The 20,251-nt window shown below is 42.5% G+C and overlaps 1 protein-coding gene across 6 annotated transcripts in view; it reads right to left on the bottom strand.

Annotated features, from left to right (window-relative positions):
• Positions 1-2,149: 2,149 nt before the first annotated feature.
• The window catches only part of LOC106586125 (double-stranded RNA-specific editase 1), a 196,831-nt gene continuing 178,729 nt past the window's right edge, over positions 2,150-20,251 (bottom strand). For all 6 annotated transcript variants that reach the window (XM_014173014.2, XM_014173015.2, XM_014173013.2 and 3 more), the window contains 4 exons: positions 15,433-15,601; positions 13,277-13,458; positions 2,695-2,873; positions 2,150-2,468 (listed from right to left, as the gene is read on the bottom strand). In XM_014173014.2, coding sequence (XP_014028489.1) covers positions 2,292-2,468; positions 2,695-2,873; positions 13,277-13,458; positions 15,433-15,601 — 707 coding nt within the window. In that variant the 3' untranslated portion in view covers positions 2,150-2,291. The remainder of the gene's footprint in view (positions 2,469-2,694; positions 2,874-13,276; positions 13,459-15,432; positions 15,602-20,251) is intronic.

Here is a 20,251-nt window from a genome sequence, read left to right on the forward strand (position 1 = left end):
AGGTCCTTTAGTTCCAGACTTCCAGTGAAGGGAAATCTTAACGCTACAGCATACAATGACAATACAGATGAGTCTGTGCTTCCAACTTTGTGGCAATTTGGGGAAGGCCCTTTGCTGTTTCAGTATGACAATACCCCCATGCACAAAGCGAGGTACATACAGAAATGGTTTGTTGAGATCGGTATGGAAGAACTTGACTGGCCTGCACAGATCCTTGACCTCAACCCCATCAAACACCTTTGGGCTGAATTGGAACGCCGACTGCGAGCCAGGTCTAACCGCCCAACATCAGTGCCCAACCTCACTAACGCTCTTGTGGCTGAATGGAAGCAAGTCCCTGCAGCAATGTTCCAACATCTAGTTGAAAGCCTTCCCAGAAGAGTGGAGGCTGTTATAGCAGCAAAGAGGGGACCAACTCCATATTAATGCCCATGATTTTGAAATGAGATGTTCGCCGAGCAGTTGTCCACATACTTTTGGTCATGTAGTGTACATACAACACACACACTGCTGGGACTCCAAGCACCTTCCCCTGCTGTTTTGAACCAAATATATCAGATATAAAAATACACCAACTTAAAGAATACCTCATAATAATCATTCCTTTGCAGTACGTCTGTTTACATTGTGGTTTGTCACTGGCCATGTACAATGCTGATATTAGAGGTATATGACCAGCCTATAAGGGAGAGCACACAGATAATACATTAGAAAGTTGTCATTACTGGCATCCAGAGTTTATCATGTTGTAGAAATAGTTGAAATAGAAAAGATGAACACATGGGAGAGGGTGGGGAAGAGGGCTTACAGAATACCCAGGTATATGGACCAATAGGACTTGGATTGAGAAAACACGGATTGGTCATTGAGTGGGTGGGTGGTACCAAACTCAACTTTGTAAAATCTCTCATGCGTTTCTTTGTGTTCTCTTGGAAGTTTACTCACACAATGAGCAATTAACAATCGTGTTGCTTACAAGAGTTATTTAAATGATGACATAAGCTCTTGGAGACATGCATTTCCTATGAATTACATGACATATGGCCTACTTTACACCTTCATAACAACCCCAGACTGACATAAGATGTGTTATGTCACCAGACTTGTATTGTGTGGCATGACCATGACATATCAATCCGAGGTTGTTGACATAAGCATTTATAAATGCCCAGGGCATGGATGCATAATGTCCACGAGGATCATGCTTATGAAGAAGGTGTAATGTAGCTCCTATGCAGTGTCATTGATAGAAGTACTGAATTCCTGTCATTATTCAGTTACAGTGTAATCCATCTCTCAAACACAAAAAGTCCAAAGTTGCAATACTAAAAACTAAGCCCCCTCCAGGAAACAAAACAAACACATTAAAGAGAGAAACATGATTCAAAGCTCCATGTGCAGAAAAAAAATTCACTCGAGCAGATCCTGGTGGTTCTCTACCTAATCAACTTGCAGAACTCTGACACCATTCCCATGCAAAGCCATGGCTTACTTCAATAAGAAAAAACGTGCAGCACGTCCACAACTCTCCTCAACCCCCCAGGTCAATGGACTCAGGGGGAATCCTCGACAGCCTCCACCAGGGCCCAATGTTCAAGTATGGAATGGGAATGTATTGAATGACCAAAAATGTCAACAAATAAATAAATAGATGTAAAAGGTTCAAAAGAAAAGATTTCAAATGAATAATGATTGAATGACTGTAACCAACATTTTGGATTTGTATTTAGCATAATATCATATGTGCTTATAATAAAGGGGCTATATTGTAATGAAATAAGACATTAAAAGGGGAAATCCTACAATAGGTTAAAGATACCATGAAGTCACATGGCATTTGGGTTTATACTAGTGTAATTACATTTAACTGAATAGTAGAAAGAGAATCTTTGTACATTCTACATTCTGGTTACAGAAATACATATATAGTAACTACATGGTATATGGACAACTTCATGTAAAGTTTTGCAAATAAAACAACAATGACTAAAAAGGATTCCCGTTAAAAATGGCAAGACTTCATGATTAGATGGGCAGATTGAACGAGCAGAGTGACTGGGACGGCGGGAGGTGGCCAGGACCACATGCATTATTTCTCACAAACACTCAGACAGACATACACACACGCATGCACGAGGCACACGCACGCAGGCACACACAAACGCACGCACACATGCACACACAGACACAAAGTCTCAGTGGCTGGTAGTTTCGAAGAGCCTCTTTCTCAGGCCTAAAGAAGGGGTTGGGGTGCAGTGGGTTGGGTTAGGAGGTTCCCCCTAACCCCCTAATCAGGAGTTGAGGGAGAACTGGTCCTGCTCGATGGGCTTCTTCACCCAGGCCCCCAGGCCCGACTTGTGGAAGACCTTGATGAGCGTCTGCTTGGCGTTGTGGTACTCCACCGCCGCCTGCTTGGCGTCGTGGTACGAGCTGGGCTTGGACACCTTGATCCTCAGTGTGGATGACAGCTGGGGTGGGGAAGGGGAGCAAACAGATGTTGAGATAAGAAGACTACTTTGAATCAAATATTGAGGAGTGACTTGTACAGTGTTTAAACATACGACTTGATCTGTGTTTCAGCTGGTGTTAATGTGTTGTGCTGCTCACACCGTCTGTGTGCAGTGCTGATTGTCATAAACACTTAGATGCCTTGACAAGAAGAGACATTCTGGTGTGTGTCGGACCATTCTGTACCTTGGAATGCAGGCGAACCCAGCGGCTGTAGAGGGCGTGCTTGCAAAGGCGCGAGGCGCGCCCCATGTCGTCTTTGCCCGTGGTAGCGTTAATGACCTCCAGCGCCTGGTCGCCCACCGCCCAGTTCACGCTGAAATTGGGTGCCTTGCCCGGCTGCCTCGCCTCCGCGTTGCTGATGCCTGGAATCACAAATAGAACCATAGAGTGAGTGGCCAACTCCACTTTATAACAGTAAGCATACAAGTCTGAGCCACTGGGAATCGAATACAGGACATGATGAGCCTGGGAATTAGCTGTGAAAGCGGTAGCTAACTCCCTTTCTAAAGACAAGCACGTCTGACCAAGTGGGAATCATACATAGGACTGGGCATGCGACTCATGCCCGTGTTATCTCTCTGATCTCAAGCCTAGGCATTAGCGCTAAAGGAAACATGAGTCTTCAGGTTTCAGTGAAAGCTTCTCATCGTGTGAGCGTGGTGAACTCAAGCATTTACTACATAAGCGAGGGCATGAAGGGTCAGAGACGTATAACCTTTGCCCTAGCAGCATCCGTCAGAGATGGTAGTCAAAAAACAGGATGAAGCTTCTTCAACTCTACCACAGGACATGTGCTCCTCCAAGCAGGGGCCTAGAGGGGAGATGGATGGGAGGGATAAAAACCTATTTCAGTGGAAGGTGTTAAACTACTTGGTTCCTTTCTCTTCTGCAGTGTACTGGGCTGCCTGCTGACTGATTGGCTGGAAGATTAGGAAGACTAGAACCCCTAGACTTAGTGAGTCCAGTGTTAAAAGTAGGTTGTCTCGTTGGTTCCGTAACAGTAACCCTCACCCTTCCTTAGCCCCTACCCTGACAATAGGTGTAGGAATTTTTCTGGGCAGTAGGAGAGAAGGGGGAACACATTATTTTATCTGTATATGCTATAGAACGCGAGTACACTGCAACGTATCTCAGGTTTCAAATGCCACAAAACAACATTATGAAGGGCTATATAATGAAATATCATGACAGGAAAAGTATCTAAATAGACTTGACCTTAAAACAAATCAGCTGCATGGATTCCACCGATTTGGCAGAAAGGGAATCAAGTTATTTAAATTCACAGAGGAAAGGTAAGCAAATTTCACCCCAGATGACAAGTGAAGTGTTTCAATGAGACAACGGTAGGGGACCCATCTACAGTGCATTCGGAAAGTATTCAGACCCCTTAATTTTTTCCACATTTTGTTACGTTACAACATTATTCTAAAATGGATTAAATATTTTTCTCCTCAGTCAACACACAATACCCCAAGATGACAAAGCGAAAACAGGTTTAGAAATGTAAGCAAATTTATAAAACATAAAATAAAAAAATCCTTATTTACATAAGTATTCAGACCCTTTGCTTTGAGACTCAAAACTGAGCTCCGGTGCATCCTGTTTCCATTGATCATTGTTGAGGTGTTTATACAACTTGATAGTCCATCTGTGGTAAATTCAATTGATTGGACATGATTTGGAAAAGCACAGACCTGTAGAATATATGGTCCAACAGTTGACAGTGCATGTCAGAGAAAAAACCAAGCCATGATGTCGAAGGAATTATCGGTAGAGCTCCTAGACAGGATTGTGTCGAGGCACAGATCTGTGGAAGGGTACCAAAAAATGTCTGCAGCATTGAAGCTCCTCAAGAACACAGTGGCCTCCATCATTCTTAAATGGAAGAAGTTTGGAACCACAAATTCTCTTCCTTGAGCTGGCTACCGGGCCAAATCAGGGGAGAAGGGCCTTGGTCAGGGAGCTGACCAAGAACCTGATGGTCTCTCTGACAGAGCTCCAGAGTTCCTCTGTGGAGATGGGAGAAACTTCCAGAAGGACAACCATCTCTGCAGCACTCCACCAATCAGGCCTTTATGGTAGAGTGGCAAGACGGAAACCCCTCCTCAGTAAAAGGCACATGACAGGCCGCTTGGATTTTGCCAAAAGGCACCTAAAGGACTCTGACTGTGAGAAACAAGATTCCTGAATGTCAAGCATCATGTCTGGAGGAAACTTGGCACCAATCCCTACGGTGAAGCATGGTGGTGGTACGGACTGGGAGACTCGTCAGGATTGAGGGAAAGATGAATGGAGCAAAGTACATAGAGATCCTTGATGAAAACCTGCTCCATTGCGCACAGGACCTCAGACTGGGGTGAAGGTTCACCTTCCAACAAGACAACAACCCTAAGCACACAGCCTAGGCAACGCAGGAGTGGCTTCGGGACAAGTCTCTGAATGTCCTTGAGTGGCTCAGCCAGAGCCCGGACTTGAACCCAATCGAACATCTCTGGAGAGACCAGAAAATAGCTGTGCAGCGACACTCCCCATCCAACCTGACAAGAGCTTGAGAGGATCTGCAGAGAAGAATGGGAGAAACTCCCCAAATACAAGTGTGCCATGCTTGTAGCGTCATACCCAAGAAGACTTGAGGCTGTAATCCCTGCCAAAGGTGCTTCAACAAAGTTCTGAGTAAAGGGTCTGAATAATTATGTAAATGTGAAGTTTTTTATTTTGAATACATTTGCAGAAATTTCTAACCTGTTTTTGCTTTGTCATTATGGGGTAATGTGTGTAGATTGAGGGAAAAAATGATGTAATCAATTTTAGAATAAGGCTGTTACTTAAGAAAATGTGGAAAAAGTCAAGGGGTCTGAATACTTTCTGAATGCACGGTATTGGGTAACGAAATCAGACTTTTTGGATACAATGTTAGCTAATGATATGTTAAGAGGAAGACCCCACTGAACGATTCAGAACATGAATAATCATATTTGTCTTTGTATTTTATAACATAAGGAAGTGAACTTTCATTACCTAACTGCATTGTCACCCACTCTGGGTAGAGTGACACACTACAGCTGAAGTCGGAAGTTTACATACACTTAGGTTTGAGTCATTAAAACTCGTTTTTCAATCACTCCACAAATTTCTTGTTAACAAACTATGTTTTTGGCAAGTCGGTTAGGACATCTACTTTGTGCATGACACAAGTCATTTTTCCAACAATTGTTCACAGACAGATTACTTCACTTATAGTTCACTATATCACAATTCCAGTTGGTCAGAAGTTCACATACACTAAGTTGACTGTGCCTTTAAACAGCTTGGAAAATTCCAGAAAATTATGTCATGGCTTTAGAAGCTTTTGATAGGCTAATTGACATCATTAGAGTCAATTGGAGGTATACCTGTGGATGTATTTCAAGGCCTACCTTCAAACTCAGTGCCTCTTTGCTTGACATCATGGGAAAATCTAAAGAAATCAGCCAAGACATTCTTAGGAATAATTTCCAAACGCCTGAAGGTACCACGATCATCTGTACAAACAAGAGTACGCAAGTATAAACACCATGGGACCACACAGCCGTCATACCCCTCAGGAAGGAGACGCGTTCTGTCTCCTGGAAATGAACGTGCTTTGGTGCGAAAAGTGCAAATCAATCCCAGAACAACAGTAAAGGACCTTGTGAAGATGCTGGAGGAAACAGGTATAAAAGTATCTATATCCACAGTAAAACGAGTCCTATATCGACATAACCTGAAAGGCCGCTAAGCAAGGAAGAAACTACTGCTCCAAAACCACCATAAAAAAGCCAGACTATGGTTTGCAACTGCACATGGGGACAAAGATCGTACTTTTTGGAGAAATGTCGTCTGGTCTTATGAAACAAAAATATAACTGTTTGGCCATAATGACCATTGTTATGTTTGGAGGAGAAAGGGGGATGCTTGCAAGCCGAAGAACACCATCCCAACCGTGAATCACGGGGGTGGCATCATCATGTTGTGGGGGTGCTTTGCTGCTGGAGGGACTGGTGCGCTTCACAAAAGAGATGGCATCATGAGGATGGAAAATTATGTGGATATATTGAAGCAACATCTCAAGACATCAGTCAGGAAGTTAAAGCTTGGTCGCAAATGGGAGGAGGCCTAAAAACTTGACTCAGTTACACCAGCTCTGTCAGGAGGAATGGGCCAAAATTCACCCAACTTATTGTGGGAAGCTTGTGGAAGGCTCCCGAAACGTTTCACCCAAATTAAACAATTTAAAAGGGCAATGCTACCAAATATCAATCAATCAAATTGATTTATAAAGCCCTTCTTACATCAGCTGATGTCACAAAGTGCTGTACAGAAACCCAGCCTAAAACCCCAAACAGCAAGCAATGCAGGTGTGGAAGCACGGTGGCTAGGAAAAACTCCATGGAAAGACCAGAACCTAGGAAGAAACCTAGAGAGGAACCAGGCTATGAGGGGTGGCCAGTACTAATTGAGTTTATGTCAACTTCGGACCCACTGGGATTGTGATGAAAGAAATAAAAGCTGAAATAAATAATTCTCTCTACTATTATTCTGACATTTCACATTCTTAAAATAAAGTGGTGATCCTAACTGACCTAAGACAGGGAATTTTTACTAGGATTAAATGTCAGGAATTGTGAAAAACTGAGTTTAAATGTATTTGGCTAAAGTGTATGTAAACTTCCGACTTCAACTGTATCTATTGATTAGATAATCTCCTAAATGTTATTTCTCTCTCTCTACTGGGTCTGCATTGGTCCTTATGGGCAAATCAGTTATAATTACACATACCCGAGACTAGCGGCATAGCCACTGATCTCAGGCCTACCCAATAATTGTCCCAGAAATTATTCAATACAAATTGTTTTATTTTATTACATTTTTAAAAGAAACGCATGTGAGATTTATTTTCTATGGATAATTTTATAATGTAACAAAGAAATAGTCCATCTCAATCAAGTTGGCTTCCAACTATTGGTTCCATTTTTTTTTTCACACATTTTTACATTTACATTTTAGTCATTTAGCAGACGCTCTTATCCAGAGCGACTTACAGTAGTGAATGCATACATTTCATTTTCATTTCATACAATTTTTTTTTTTTTTTTTTTTCTTCTTTTTGTACTTGGCCCCCCGTGGGAATCGAACCCACAACCCTGGCGTTGCAAACACCATGCTCTACCAACTGAGCTACGGGGAAGGCTTACACTGTGGTTTACCTCAACAACCTGGCAACGTCATATGGCTAAACTTTGTAACGCTAGGTTACTCGAATTGACTCACCAGCTAAGGTAATTTAGTAGTTCTAGCAATGGCAAACCAAATGTCGATTGCTACTGTATTTTTTTATATATTTTTTAAACATCTGAAGGAGTAGGAGTGCCTGCCATAAAATAATTTGGATCAATCTACCGATAGCTTCCAGAATGAGACATTAACAGCTGGTGTCAGGAAAGAAACAACTGCAATCGCCATCACAACTGCCAATGCCACGTTGAGCCAGGCATGCTTGCCTACCCCATTGTCTCCTCTCGTTCTTGATGCTGCGGGCTGGGGTGAACCTGCAGTAGGTCCAACGACAGTTTTGTCTGCCGTTGATGAACCAGCCTGTCAACCTGGGGCAAATGTTGAATTCAGATTCATACAAGATGGATTTATAAACTGTAAACTCACAAGAAATGCTTGCTGCAAACACGAGAATAGCAAATTACATGCTAGTGCCCTTGCAAAATTTGAATCCTACAAGGCGACCCATGGGACGTCGTGGGACTGTGTTGAACCAAATGCATGGTGATGCAAACATGGATGTTATAGAAAGAAACCGTGCACATGTTAAAGTGGTCATAGATATTGTTCTAATGTGTGCACAGCAGGATATTCCACTCAGAGGGCATAGAGAAACCGAAGAGAATCAACAGAGGTAACTTGTTTGAAATCTTCAATTTCATCTCAAAGTATACAAAAACAAGCTTAAATGAGCTACCTCGCAATGCCACGCTTATTAGCCCCGAAATTCAGAACGAGTTGATGGAGTGTGCAGCATCATTGTTACTGTGGAGGATAAAAGATTAAGTTCATTCTGCGCCTTCCACGTATTTTGCCATACTAGCAGATTAATATAAAGATCAATCTAAATGAGAACTTATTGCTGTGTGCATCCGATACATTCATGCTGGAATGATTAAAGAAAGAGCTGTTGGGTTTATGGAAAGCGTGGATTTGTCTGCACAATGAATTTCTCGGAAAATACTTGAAGTGTTGCAACCCCTGGAGTTGGATCCCACTCTGTGCGTGGGTTTTTGTTTCGATGGCGCTTCAGTCATGTCAGGGAACAGAGGGGTACATGTCCTACTAAAGCAAACATTTAAGCAAGCGGTATATGTGCATTGCAACTCCCACCGTCCCGTCTGAATTTGGTTCTGTGCACCGGGGCAAAAGTGTCGGGACTGCTAGATGTCATTTTAGAGGTTCTTGCAGAGTTTTCAGATGCTTGTGGACAAACCAAATTAGAAGCCGATGCCCTTTTACAACAAATCCAGAACAATACGTTTTTATTTCTGTATGTCACGTTTAGTAAATAGTTTGACACTAGTGGTTTTGCTGCGAAGGGATTACAAAGCTCTACGTCATCTGTGACGGACTGTATTGGTTTAAAAAAAAGCAGCTTTTCTACGTTCAGAGACAGCTTGAGAACTTTATCAAAGTCTCCCTGACTTAATTGAAGAAATGATTAAGCATGATATTAGTAATTGGGATGTGAGCGCATCACAGCAAAGAAAACTGCCTGTAAAATTGGCAGCCAGTGTAGTCACAACTTCATTAGGGAAAACATCCAGCATCAAGAGTGACTGTGACCTGAGGCAACTTTGGAACAAAATTCTAGACAGACAGATTACTGAGTTGAACTCAAGATTTCAAGAAGACACATACGGGATCATGCAAGCGGCAGTCTCCTTTTCCAAAGAATCCCAAACCTGCGGCCTTAAAGAGCAGCTGAAGACCACATGCGATCATTATGCAATATCAATTGAGGATGCTGAATCCACTGTTTTAATTCAGCAGTTGATGTCGAAAAATGAACATGGGAAAGAGTGACTTTTCCTCCATAATGAGTGTACTTGACAGCTGCCCTGATGATATTTTCCTTAATATATCATCTCTGTTAAGGATCATTGTCACACTTCCAATGACATCATGCAGTGTGGAGACTTTTCTCAACAACAACTAGTATAAAAAAAAATTGTCTTCGCACATCAATGACAAGCGCCCGGCTGAACCACTTCAGTTTGCTGTCTTTTGAGCATGAACTGACAGATACATTGGATTATGATGAAATCATCACCATATTCAACTCAAAGCCTTGCCGTCTGCGCCTTGGGATGTAGGTCACGCCTTATGATACGTCTACTGAAGGTAAGGTACCATTTTATAGTACTACTGCCCACCGTGGTAGAAATTGTAACATCAAATATAGGCTTGTTTGCCCATCGAGATTAAAGTGCATCTGAAGATGAGTTTTATGCTGGCAACTGGTCTGAAGTTACTGTCTTATTTTAATATGCTGGGATAGGTAATTATTTGTATATGTAACAAGGTTGCTCCAAGTACAATGTACTAGTATAAAATTATTGTATTACGAAATAATATATGGTGCACGTCGCAAAATAAATTAAGTAGAAAAAATGCCTATCCAAATTTTTATAGGCCTATCCCCCCAAAAATACTGGCTACGCCCCTGCCCGAGGCCATCATATCAGATACAATTTTTTTTCCTAAACTTTTTTCAGGGCAGGCTTCATGTTTCCGGGTTAAGCGAGTGGTTTGTCAAGAAGCAATTTTTCTCCCCTTTTTCTCCCCAATTTCGTGATATCCAATTGGTAGTTAGTCTTGTTCAATTGCTACAACTCCCATCCGGAGAGAGCCATTCTTGAACACACTGCTCGCTTAACCCAGAAGCCAGCTGCACCAATGTGTCAGAGCAAACACCGTACAACTGGCGATTGAACTCAGCGTGCATGCGCCTTGCCCGCCACAAGGAGTCGCTAGAGCGCGATGGGACAAGGACATGCCGGCCAAACCCTCCCCTAACCCGGCCGACACTGGGACAATTGTGCGACACCTCATGGGTCTCCCGGACATTACCCTGATCCCTCCCACTAATTGGGCAGCTTTTGCAAATTTGTTGTTGTCTGAGTGAGGGAAATGCTGTAAATTAAGAGGACTATGTATTTTGAAAAATGAGACATTGAGAATTATAATAAATACAGCTGATGTCATACAAGCAAGCCAAACACCCGTGAGTCCAAATGTGCACTTCACATTTCCACATCATAAAACTCATGTCATATACAGTGTCCAAGTTTATGATCACTATGTTTGATGTATAGTTACAAGATGACATGTAGTCATACCCTGGGTTGTTCTGAACAGAATGAGCCTGTCACCTGAACGCACTCATGACAGCATTCTATGTGCACCAAAATTATACAGAACAAAAATATAAACGCAACACGTAAAGTGTTGGTCCCATGTTTCATGAGCTGAAATAAAAGATCCCAGAAATATTTCAAACGCACAAAAAGCGTATTTCTCTCAAATGTTTTGCAGAAATGTGTTTACAACTCTGTTAGTGAACATTTGTCCTTTGCCAAGATAATCCATCTACCTGAAAGGTGTGGCATATCAAGAAGCTGATTATTACACAGGTGCACCTTGTGCTAATGACAATAAAAGACCACTCTGTGCAGTTTTGTCACACAACACAGATGTCTCAAGTTGAGGGAGTGTGCAATTGGCATGCTGACTGCAGGAATGTCCACCAGAGCTGTTGCCATAGAATTTAATGTTACTTTCTCTACCATAAGCCGCCTCCAACGTCGTTTTAGAGAATTTGACAGTACACCCAACCGGCCTCACAACCGCAGACCAGGTGTAACCACACCAGCCCAGGACCTCCACATCCCGCAGGTGAAGAAGCCGGATCATCTGAGATCAGCCACCCGGACAGCTGATGAAACTGGAGGAGTACTTCTGAAAAACTAATTCTGATTGGCTAGGCCTTGCTTGACACTAGGTGGGCCAGTCTCCCAAGTGGGTGGGCATATGCCCACCAATGGCTGCGCCCCTGTCAAGTCATGTGAAATCCATAGATTAGGGCCTAATGAATATTAGGTGGGCATATGCCCACCCACTTGGGAGACAGGCCCACCCAGTGTCGAGCAAGGCCTTATATTTCCTTATATGAACTGTAACTCAGTAAAATTGTTTAAATTGTTGCACGTTGCATTTATATTTTTGTTCAGTATGTGATCGGCTTCCCTGAATAGCATTGTGAAAGCCTAACACTGTAATATCGTATTTTATAACTTAGCTGATCATGTTGGCAATAGAAGAAGCTGTCAAATGATGCCCACCTGACCCAGATTGCGATTTCTAATTGACCGTTTTTTTATACTGGGTAAACAACAACAGTAAGTGTGTTATGACAGGGATGCAGGGTCTTGTTTAAAAAAAATATATAATACACATCTACTTGCTCCATTTCCTCAACGAGAGCAAGCACCTTACAGTTGAAGACTCTCCTTTGAGTCAAGAAGTCATTCAAATAACTAAGGAACGACACACACTTTGGAGAAGAGTATGGCCAGTTAGTCCTCTCACTCAAACCCTTGTCATTTTAATGTCTTATGTTGCAACTACCGCAGATTTTCCAGGAATATTCTTATCATGTTACTGAATGTATCCAGAGTATTTTCAGATTTCAGATTTCGTTATCAACAAACGTGGCAAAAAGTACAGTAAATGTAAAACGTACATAAAATCAGTCCTCTGTCAGGTAAACTGCTGTTCTCACCTTTTGGTCTAATCATTTCCCCATCGTCTCCAAACTGTTCCCTTTCAATTGCTACCATGGTTATGCATATGCTTTTCATATTACTTCTGTAAGAAACATTTCCATTTAGCCCTATCCATGTAGGCCAATTCCCATGAGTGTAAAGGGTTAACTAGTCTACCTAAAAGATGTCAAGACTCTTATTAAACTAAATAGAATAGCAGGAAATGAGCTTCAAAACAGAACATTTCCTATTTCCCTAAATTTGAACAAAATCAAGCTGGTGGGGTATTTAATATAGGCTCTCTCAATATGGGAGCTCTGAGGAAAAAAGGTTGGGAACCTCTAATCATATCTAATCACAGGCCTTCCCTGTGGCTCAGTTGGTAGAGCATGGTGTTTGCAACGCCAGCATGGTGTGTGCAACGCCAGGGTTGTGGGTTCGATTCCCACGGGGGGCCTGTACAAAAAAGGAAAAAAATGCATGAAATGAAATGGATGCAATCACTACTGTAAGTCGCTCTGGGTAAGAGCGTCTGCTAAATGACTAAAATGTAAAATATCTGATTACCCATGGTCCTGCTGGGTCGAAACGTTGTAAATAAATATCACCTGGGAGCATGAGCAGCAGTGTGCGGCCTTTTCCTTTCTGTTTTCCTGCTGGGTATTTTCCATAGACATTTATACATGATTGGTGTTTACCCTTGTGCCTACTGTGGGGTTAGCCCACAGAGTCACAGTGTCCGGTTTTATTAGGCTTCAAAGGTAAAGTGTGAGGAAAAAGACAGAGGACAACTAGTCTGCTCCAAGCCACCTAAAAGCAGTGTTGAAAGTACTGGAGTGTTTGAATGTGTTTGCATGCGGTGCCACATGAGTTAGTGTAGTGTGTGTGTTCCTTGGCATGGTGTAAAGATGAAGGGTACTGACCACTCAGTAGAGGCCTGTTGAGGCTGAACTGTTGGGGCAGGTCCTCGATGTCGGCGATGCGCTGGTACATAGCCCGGGAGAGGTGGTCGGCGTGGTACAGGCTGCCCAGGATGATGCTGGAGAAGTAGATTGGCTCCGTGAAGTAGCTCATCAGAGAGCCCTGGATGCCCACCACGTTCCATCTGCAACAGAGGAGCACACACATTTAGTATGCACATGTACACAAATATGCATGCATACAAGTGCACACACACACGCACAAAAACACACAAATGCGTGCACACGTGCAAATGCATGCACACAACTTAGGAATGGGCACTGACTCTGAAATATCCAATTTTATTTATTTCACTCTACATTCGGTGTTGTTACATTAGCAGTGCCATCTCTCCCATCAATTTCCTTCCACACTCTCTATAAAGCGTTTATGCCAATTGCCTTGGAGAGAGACGACTTCAAAAAGGACAGACAGGCAGACGGAGTAAAAATACCATTACCAGACGACAGAAACGAGACCCTGACAAACAGCTCTGATAACTGCTGCTCCGGTCTCCTCCTGACCCGAGGCAGTGTGTGTGAGAGTGTGTGAAATTAAGACACAGACTGGAGTCGCAGTCAGACAAGGCTAGGAGACCTTCAGTTTTCCATTAGCCCTCAGCAGGGACATCTTCCATATGCAATGGGGGTTGATCGTTGGACTGTATCATTACTGTTGTTCAGTCCTTCCTCCCCACCCACCTTACTTGATGAACGTGATTTAGCCCTTTATGAATAGCAGCTAGCGCCAGTGGCCATGGAGGTTCTGGGGCGCACAATCAAATCAGACAAAAATAGTGCTCCGCTCTTTGGCCATACACATGCATGAACTTGCACACTCGCATGCATGCATACACACACACACACACACACACACTTGAGCTTGATCACCACTCTCCCTTAGCACACTGAAGTGATTGGGGCTTTTTGAAGGCCTTCACAATCAGTTGCTTTTTCAAAGAAAAAAATGAATCTGGAGAGTAACACTTCTAATGAGTCCCTTTAACTAGCCGGGAATAGGAAGAACTAGTCATCCATATTGTGCATTAGTGCCGTGAGGCAGGCCATGTAATCAAAGGAGAATGGTGTAAAAAAACAACAACAAAAAACACACAAACCGCAGGGAAAGAACACTGAGGGCTAGGTGAAACAACGCTAGTTCATTTAGCTAAATGACCATTGCCAAGTCATTAATCATTCGTTTCCAAGAGAGATGGTAGGAAGTGCATTTTTTACCTTTTTGTTGCCATGGTCATGTTGGGAGAGGATGTGTTGTGTAGAGAACTGGAGGGTAGTCTGTTCTGTAAAGTGGTGACACTTTCTATGCCTTGCTCTAAATCAGGTTATAAGCTAGGTCAGTGCACATGCTATTTGTATACTGTCATCGTGTTTTCTTTTGACTTCGATTTTTGTGTTACATAGTATAGCAGCTGGGCCATTATTGCATGCTCAAAAACATTAGGAGTGTGACTCTCCTGTTGGCATTGCCTTGACTGTGGACAGTGAGCAGGGCTGTGTGTGGTGCCTGCGAAAATACCTGGGTTGGACCCATCGATTCAGCTGTCCCTGACATTGCCTGATTCAAATGCGACTGGGCCTGACTGAAGTGGGATATACAGGATAACGCCTAGCAGCTAAGCACTATCACATATAAAACAAAGACTAACTGCTCTAGAAAACCAGCCCACTAGGCAACATTGCAATCCTCCATTATTCATTTTAACAAGATTATTTTTGTTCTTATGTATTGGATGACATTTCTGCATTGTATCATAGGCCAATCTAAACAAAACTAGCTGAAAACATCAAATTCAATCACCCTCTGTCTTTCTTTATAAATGGGTGTACGGACACCTTCACAATCTTACCTCTATACGTGGGCCATAAAATATAGCTGTATCGACCATAAGAGCAGCTTACTGACTAAGGTTTGAGTAAGTAATGGGCAAGAATTGGAGTCAAATTCATATTCACTGTTTAATGTCCAATTAAATTCCTAAATTGAAACATCCTGGACCATACCACTTATCAAACCTACATGGTGTCTCACAATCTTGTTGGCTTTGGGGGAGAATATGTGGTGAAAGAGATAGCAAAAGGGGCCACAACGGCCAGGTTACCTTGCGATCTTGTCACTGCAGGACATGGTGAGCAGCCTCTCTCCCTGCAGCACCCCGTCCCATGTCTGGATGGTGTTGCTGGTCCTCACGGGGATGGTCCCCTCCCCAGACTCTATTTTGGTCCTCAGCTGGCCCCGCGCCTTCCGGTTGGGGTGTCGGTCTCCTTGGTCTGTGGGGGGGACGGGGGACGGGGACGACGACAAGGACAAGACAGATGGATTAATCCTTCAGTATTATTTTAAACGTTTTATCCTTCACTGTGCGTGAATGCAAGAACTACACTGGGGACACGCCCAACACAGCTCTGAGAGGCTACACAGAACGCTAACACACAGCCGGGCCGATGTGTAGCAAGGAACAGCTGGCGACCCGCCACTGACAACCGACCCAGAGATCCCCCGCCCCCCTGCGCTTTTCTCTCGCTCTTCACATTCAACGAGAGACAGACAAACACAGTTGCGGGGGGCTGGTGGGGGCGTCCGAGGCCATGGAGGGAGCATCTAAGTATCCGGGGGGGTGAAAACTGATTTGAATCTACTGGGGACTTGCATGCTATTAAAATGTATAATCCGCTACATGTTCGTTGTCGTCACGGGGAAAGGTCCGATGGATACCTTCATTTGTGAAAAATGTATTGAACTTGATGCAGCTAAAGAAATGATTTATTACTCTTCATGAAGAAAAAAATGATCACCAAGCTGCTTGAATTGAATAAGGATTCTATGACACTATCGCATCTTTAAATGCTTCCTATCAAAACATCCAAGAGGATCATTTGTGTTTTCCTGGGGCAAAAGTTCAGGATATCACCAGGTTGCTTCCCGAGGCTGTGAGTCAGTCACCGGGGGCTGGTATTGTCATAGTTCATGTAGGGTCAAATTACATGATAAAGGGCAGCTCAGAACAGCTCAAGTTGGATTTGAAGAACTGATTGGGTCTCTACTTGACACCAACAAACGCCCCACAATAGCTGGCCCTCTGCCCTCCCTAAATCGTGGCATTGAACGGTCCAGCAGACTTTCAGCCCTCCATAACTGGCTACGAGACTATTGCAGCTCGGTTGGTGTAACATTTATTGACAATTTTGATACCTTCTGGAAACAAAGCTCGTATTTACGAGGAGGATGAAATCCACCCAAATCATTTGGGTTCCTGGATCCTTTTACAGCATTATTAGGCTGCGTTGAGACAATTAATTATCAATGACCCATGTCCAGTGCATTTAATCCTCATCATTGGGTTGCTGAGTTGTCATAATGCTTCAGCAAATCTACATTAACCCAGGGGCATTGGAAGACACAATGTAAGTAACCTAATTTATATCCCTCTTACTGCCCTGAATGCCTCTGCTGATCCTACAGCTATTGTATGCAGTAATCATATGCCTATGAACCAGAGTAATACTGTTAGCACTGAGGTGGTGTGCCCTAGTAGGAAGTCCACTGTGTGCAGCTCATCCTGCACTAATAAAAATAACCTGAGCATGTCTACCTCTGCCAAGCTTTCCAGTAAAGCAATCAAGCATCCCAGAAAAGAGAAAAATATCCTACGTTAACATGTGTGGCTTAAGAAACAAGGTTCATGAAATCAATAACTAGTAAGTAACAGATGACATTTATATTGAGACAATCTCTGAAACTCACTTAGATAATACCTTTGATGATTTTGGTAGCAACATATGGTTATAAGATCTACAGAAAAGACAAATGCCAAAGGTGGAGGTGTGGCTGTTAATATTCAGAACCACATTCCTGTAAAGCTTAGAGAGGATCTCGTTAAATACTGTTGAAGTAATGTGGCTACAGGTTCATCTGCCTCACCTAAAGCCCCTTCTGGTGGGAAGCTGCTATAGACCAAGTGAAAACAGTCAGTATCTGGATAACATGTGTGAAATGCTTGATAATGTATGTGATATCAATAGAGGCATACTTTCTGGGTGATTTAAATATTGACTGGCTTTCATCAGGCTGTTCACTCAAGAGAAAGCTTCAAACTGTAACTAGTGCCTACAACCTGGTTCAGGTTATCAATCAACCTACCAGGGTAGTTACAAACAGTACAGGAATGAAATCAACAACATGTATTGATCATATCTTTATTGATGTTGCAGAAATTAGTTTGAAAGCAGAATCCAAACCATCGGATGTAGTGATCACAATATAGTAGCCATATCTAGGAAAACCAAAGTACCAAAGTCTGGGCCTAATATTGTGTATAAGAGGTCATACAATAAGTTCTGTAGTGATTCCTATGTTGTTGATGTGATGTGAAGAATATTTGTTGGACCGTGGTGTGTAATGGCAAGCAACCAGACGCTGCACATCCCAATGCACCCATTAAGAAAATGACTGCAAAAACTGTTAAATCCCCGAGGATTGATGAGGAATTGAAAAAAATGGATGGTTGAGAGGGATGAGGCAAAAGAGATGGCAAATAGGTCTGGCTGTACAACCGATTGGCAAAGGTACTGCAACTTGAGAAATCTTGTGACTAAACTGAATAAAAAGAAGAAACTACACTATGAAACAAAGAACGATAAAATAAAAAGCTTGGGATCACCTTAAAATACATTTTGGGCAAAAAGGCAAACGCCGCGCCATCATCCATTGGATCAGATGGCTCATTCATCACAAAACCCACTGATATTGCCAACTACATTAAGATTTTTTTCATTGGCAAGATCAGCAAACATGCATGACATACCAGCAACAAACGCTGACACTACATATCAGACCAAATTATGAAAGACAAGCACTGTACATTTTCAATTCCATAAAGTAAGTGTGGAAGAGGTGAAAAAAATCATTGTCTATCAACAATGACAAGCCACCAGAGTCTGACAACTTGAATGGAAAATCACTCCTATTTGCCATATCTTCACATTTAAGCCTTCTAAAAAGCATGCCCTAAGCCCTGGAGGGAAGCAAATGTTATTCCCCTACCTAACAATAGTAAGGCCCCCTTAACTGGCCAAATAGCCGACCAATCAGCCTGTAAACAACCCTTAGAATACTTTCAGAAAAAACGGTGTTTGACCATATAGAAGCTATTTTACAGTAAACAAATTGACAGACTTTCAGCACCCTTGTAGGGAAGGACATTCAACAAGGACAGCACTTACACAAATGACTGGTGATTGGCTGAGAGAAATTAATGATAAAAAGATTGTGGGGGCTGTTTTGTTAGACTTCATTTCGGCTTTTGACATTATCGATCATAGTCTGTTGCTGGAAAAACTTGTTATGGCTTTACACCCGCTGCTATATTGTCGATAAAGAGTTACCACTCTAACAGAACACAAGAGGGTGTTCATTAATGGAAGCCTCTCCAACAAAATCCAGGTAAAATTATGGAATTCCCCAGGGCAGCTGGGGCAATCCCCAGGGCAATCTTTACTAACGACATGCCTATGGCTTTGAGTAAAGCCAGTATGTCTATGTCTGCGGATGACTCAACACTATACACATCAGTTACCACAGCAACTGAAATGACAGCAACACTTAAAGAGCTGCAGTTAGTTTCAGAATGGGTGGCAAGGAATAAATTAGTCCGAAATATTTGAAAAACTAAAAGCATTGTATTTTTATCACTAAACCCTAAACCTCAACTAAATATTGTAATGAATAATGTGGAAATTTAGCAAGTTGAGGAGACTAAACTGCTTGTAGTAACTCTGGATTGTAAACTGTCATGGTCAAAACATATTGATACAATAGCTAGGATGGGGAGAAGTCTGTCCATAATAAAGCACTGCTCTGCATACTTAACAGCACTATCAACGAGGCAGGTCCTACAGGCCCTAGTTTTGTTGCACCTGGACTACTGTTCAGTCTTATGGTCAGGTGCCACAGAGGGACTTAGGAAAATTGCAATTGGCTCAGAACAGGTAAGCATGGCTGTCCCTTGGATGTACACAGAAAGCAAACAATACCAGTCTCTCCTGGCTCAAAGTGGAAGAGAGATTGACTTCATAACTACTTGTTTTTGTGAGAGGTATTGACATGTTGAATGCGCCGAGCTGTCTGTTCGAACTACTGGCACATATCTCAGACACCCATGCATACCCCACAAGACACCAGAGGTCTCTTCACAGTCCCCAAGTCCAGAACAGACTATGGGAGGCGCACAGTGCTACATAGAGCCATGACTACATGGAAATCTATTCCACATCAAGTAACTCACGACAGCAGTAAAATTAGATAAAGAAAACAGATAAAAATGTACGTTATGGAACAGTAAGGACTGGGAAGCAACACAGACACATGCATACAAACATATGATAACATACGCATGTACACATGGATTTTGTGATATAGATATGTGGTAGTAGAGTAGAGGCCTGAGGGCACATACTTAATTTGTTGTGAAATCTGTTATGAATGTATTGTAATGTTTTTCAAATGTATAACTGCCTTCATTTTGCTGGACCCCAGGCAGAGTAGCTGCTTTCTTGGCAGAAACTAATGGGGATCCATAATAAAATACAAATAAGCTTCTTTCAGACCATGAATTAATGCATCTGATTTTTTAATGTTTTGTCACTCAAAATCTAAATTGTATTGCCATTAAGGGTCTGTACCACCAATATCAAAGCAATCCTGGCCACCTGTACATTTACACAGTAGATTTGATCATTTAAAATACATACTACACTAGGCAACAGATACAACTGTCGAGGATACTTACACAAAAAAGTCAAGAGACTTGTTTCTATTGTGGTCCTCTAGGGCATGACACCAAATCACCTCAACAGTGCAAAGGACACGAAAGACTACTTTAAATACAACTTCATTGTATTAATCACATCATTTATAAATGT

This window comes from Salmo salar, chromosome ssa25 (genome assembly GCF_905237065.1).
Source record: "Salmo salar chromosome ssa25, Ssal_v3.1, whole genome shotgun sequence".
NCBI lineage: Eukaryota > Metazoa > Chordata > Actinopteri > Salmoniformes > Salmonidae > Salmo > Salmo salar.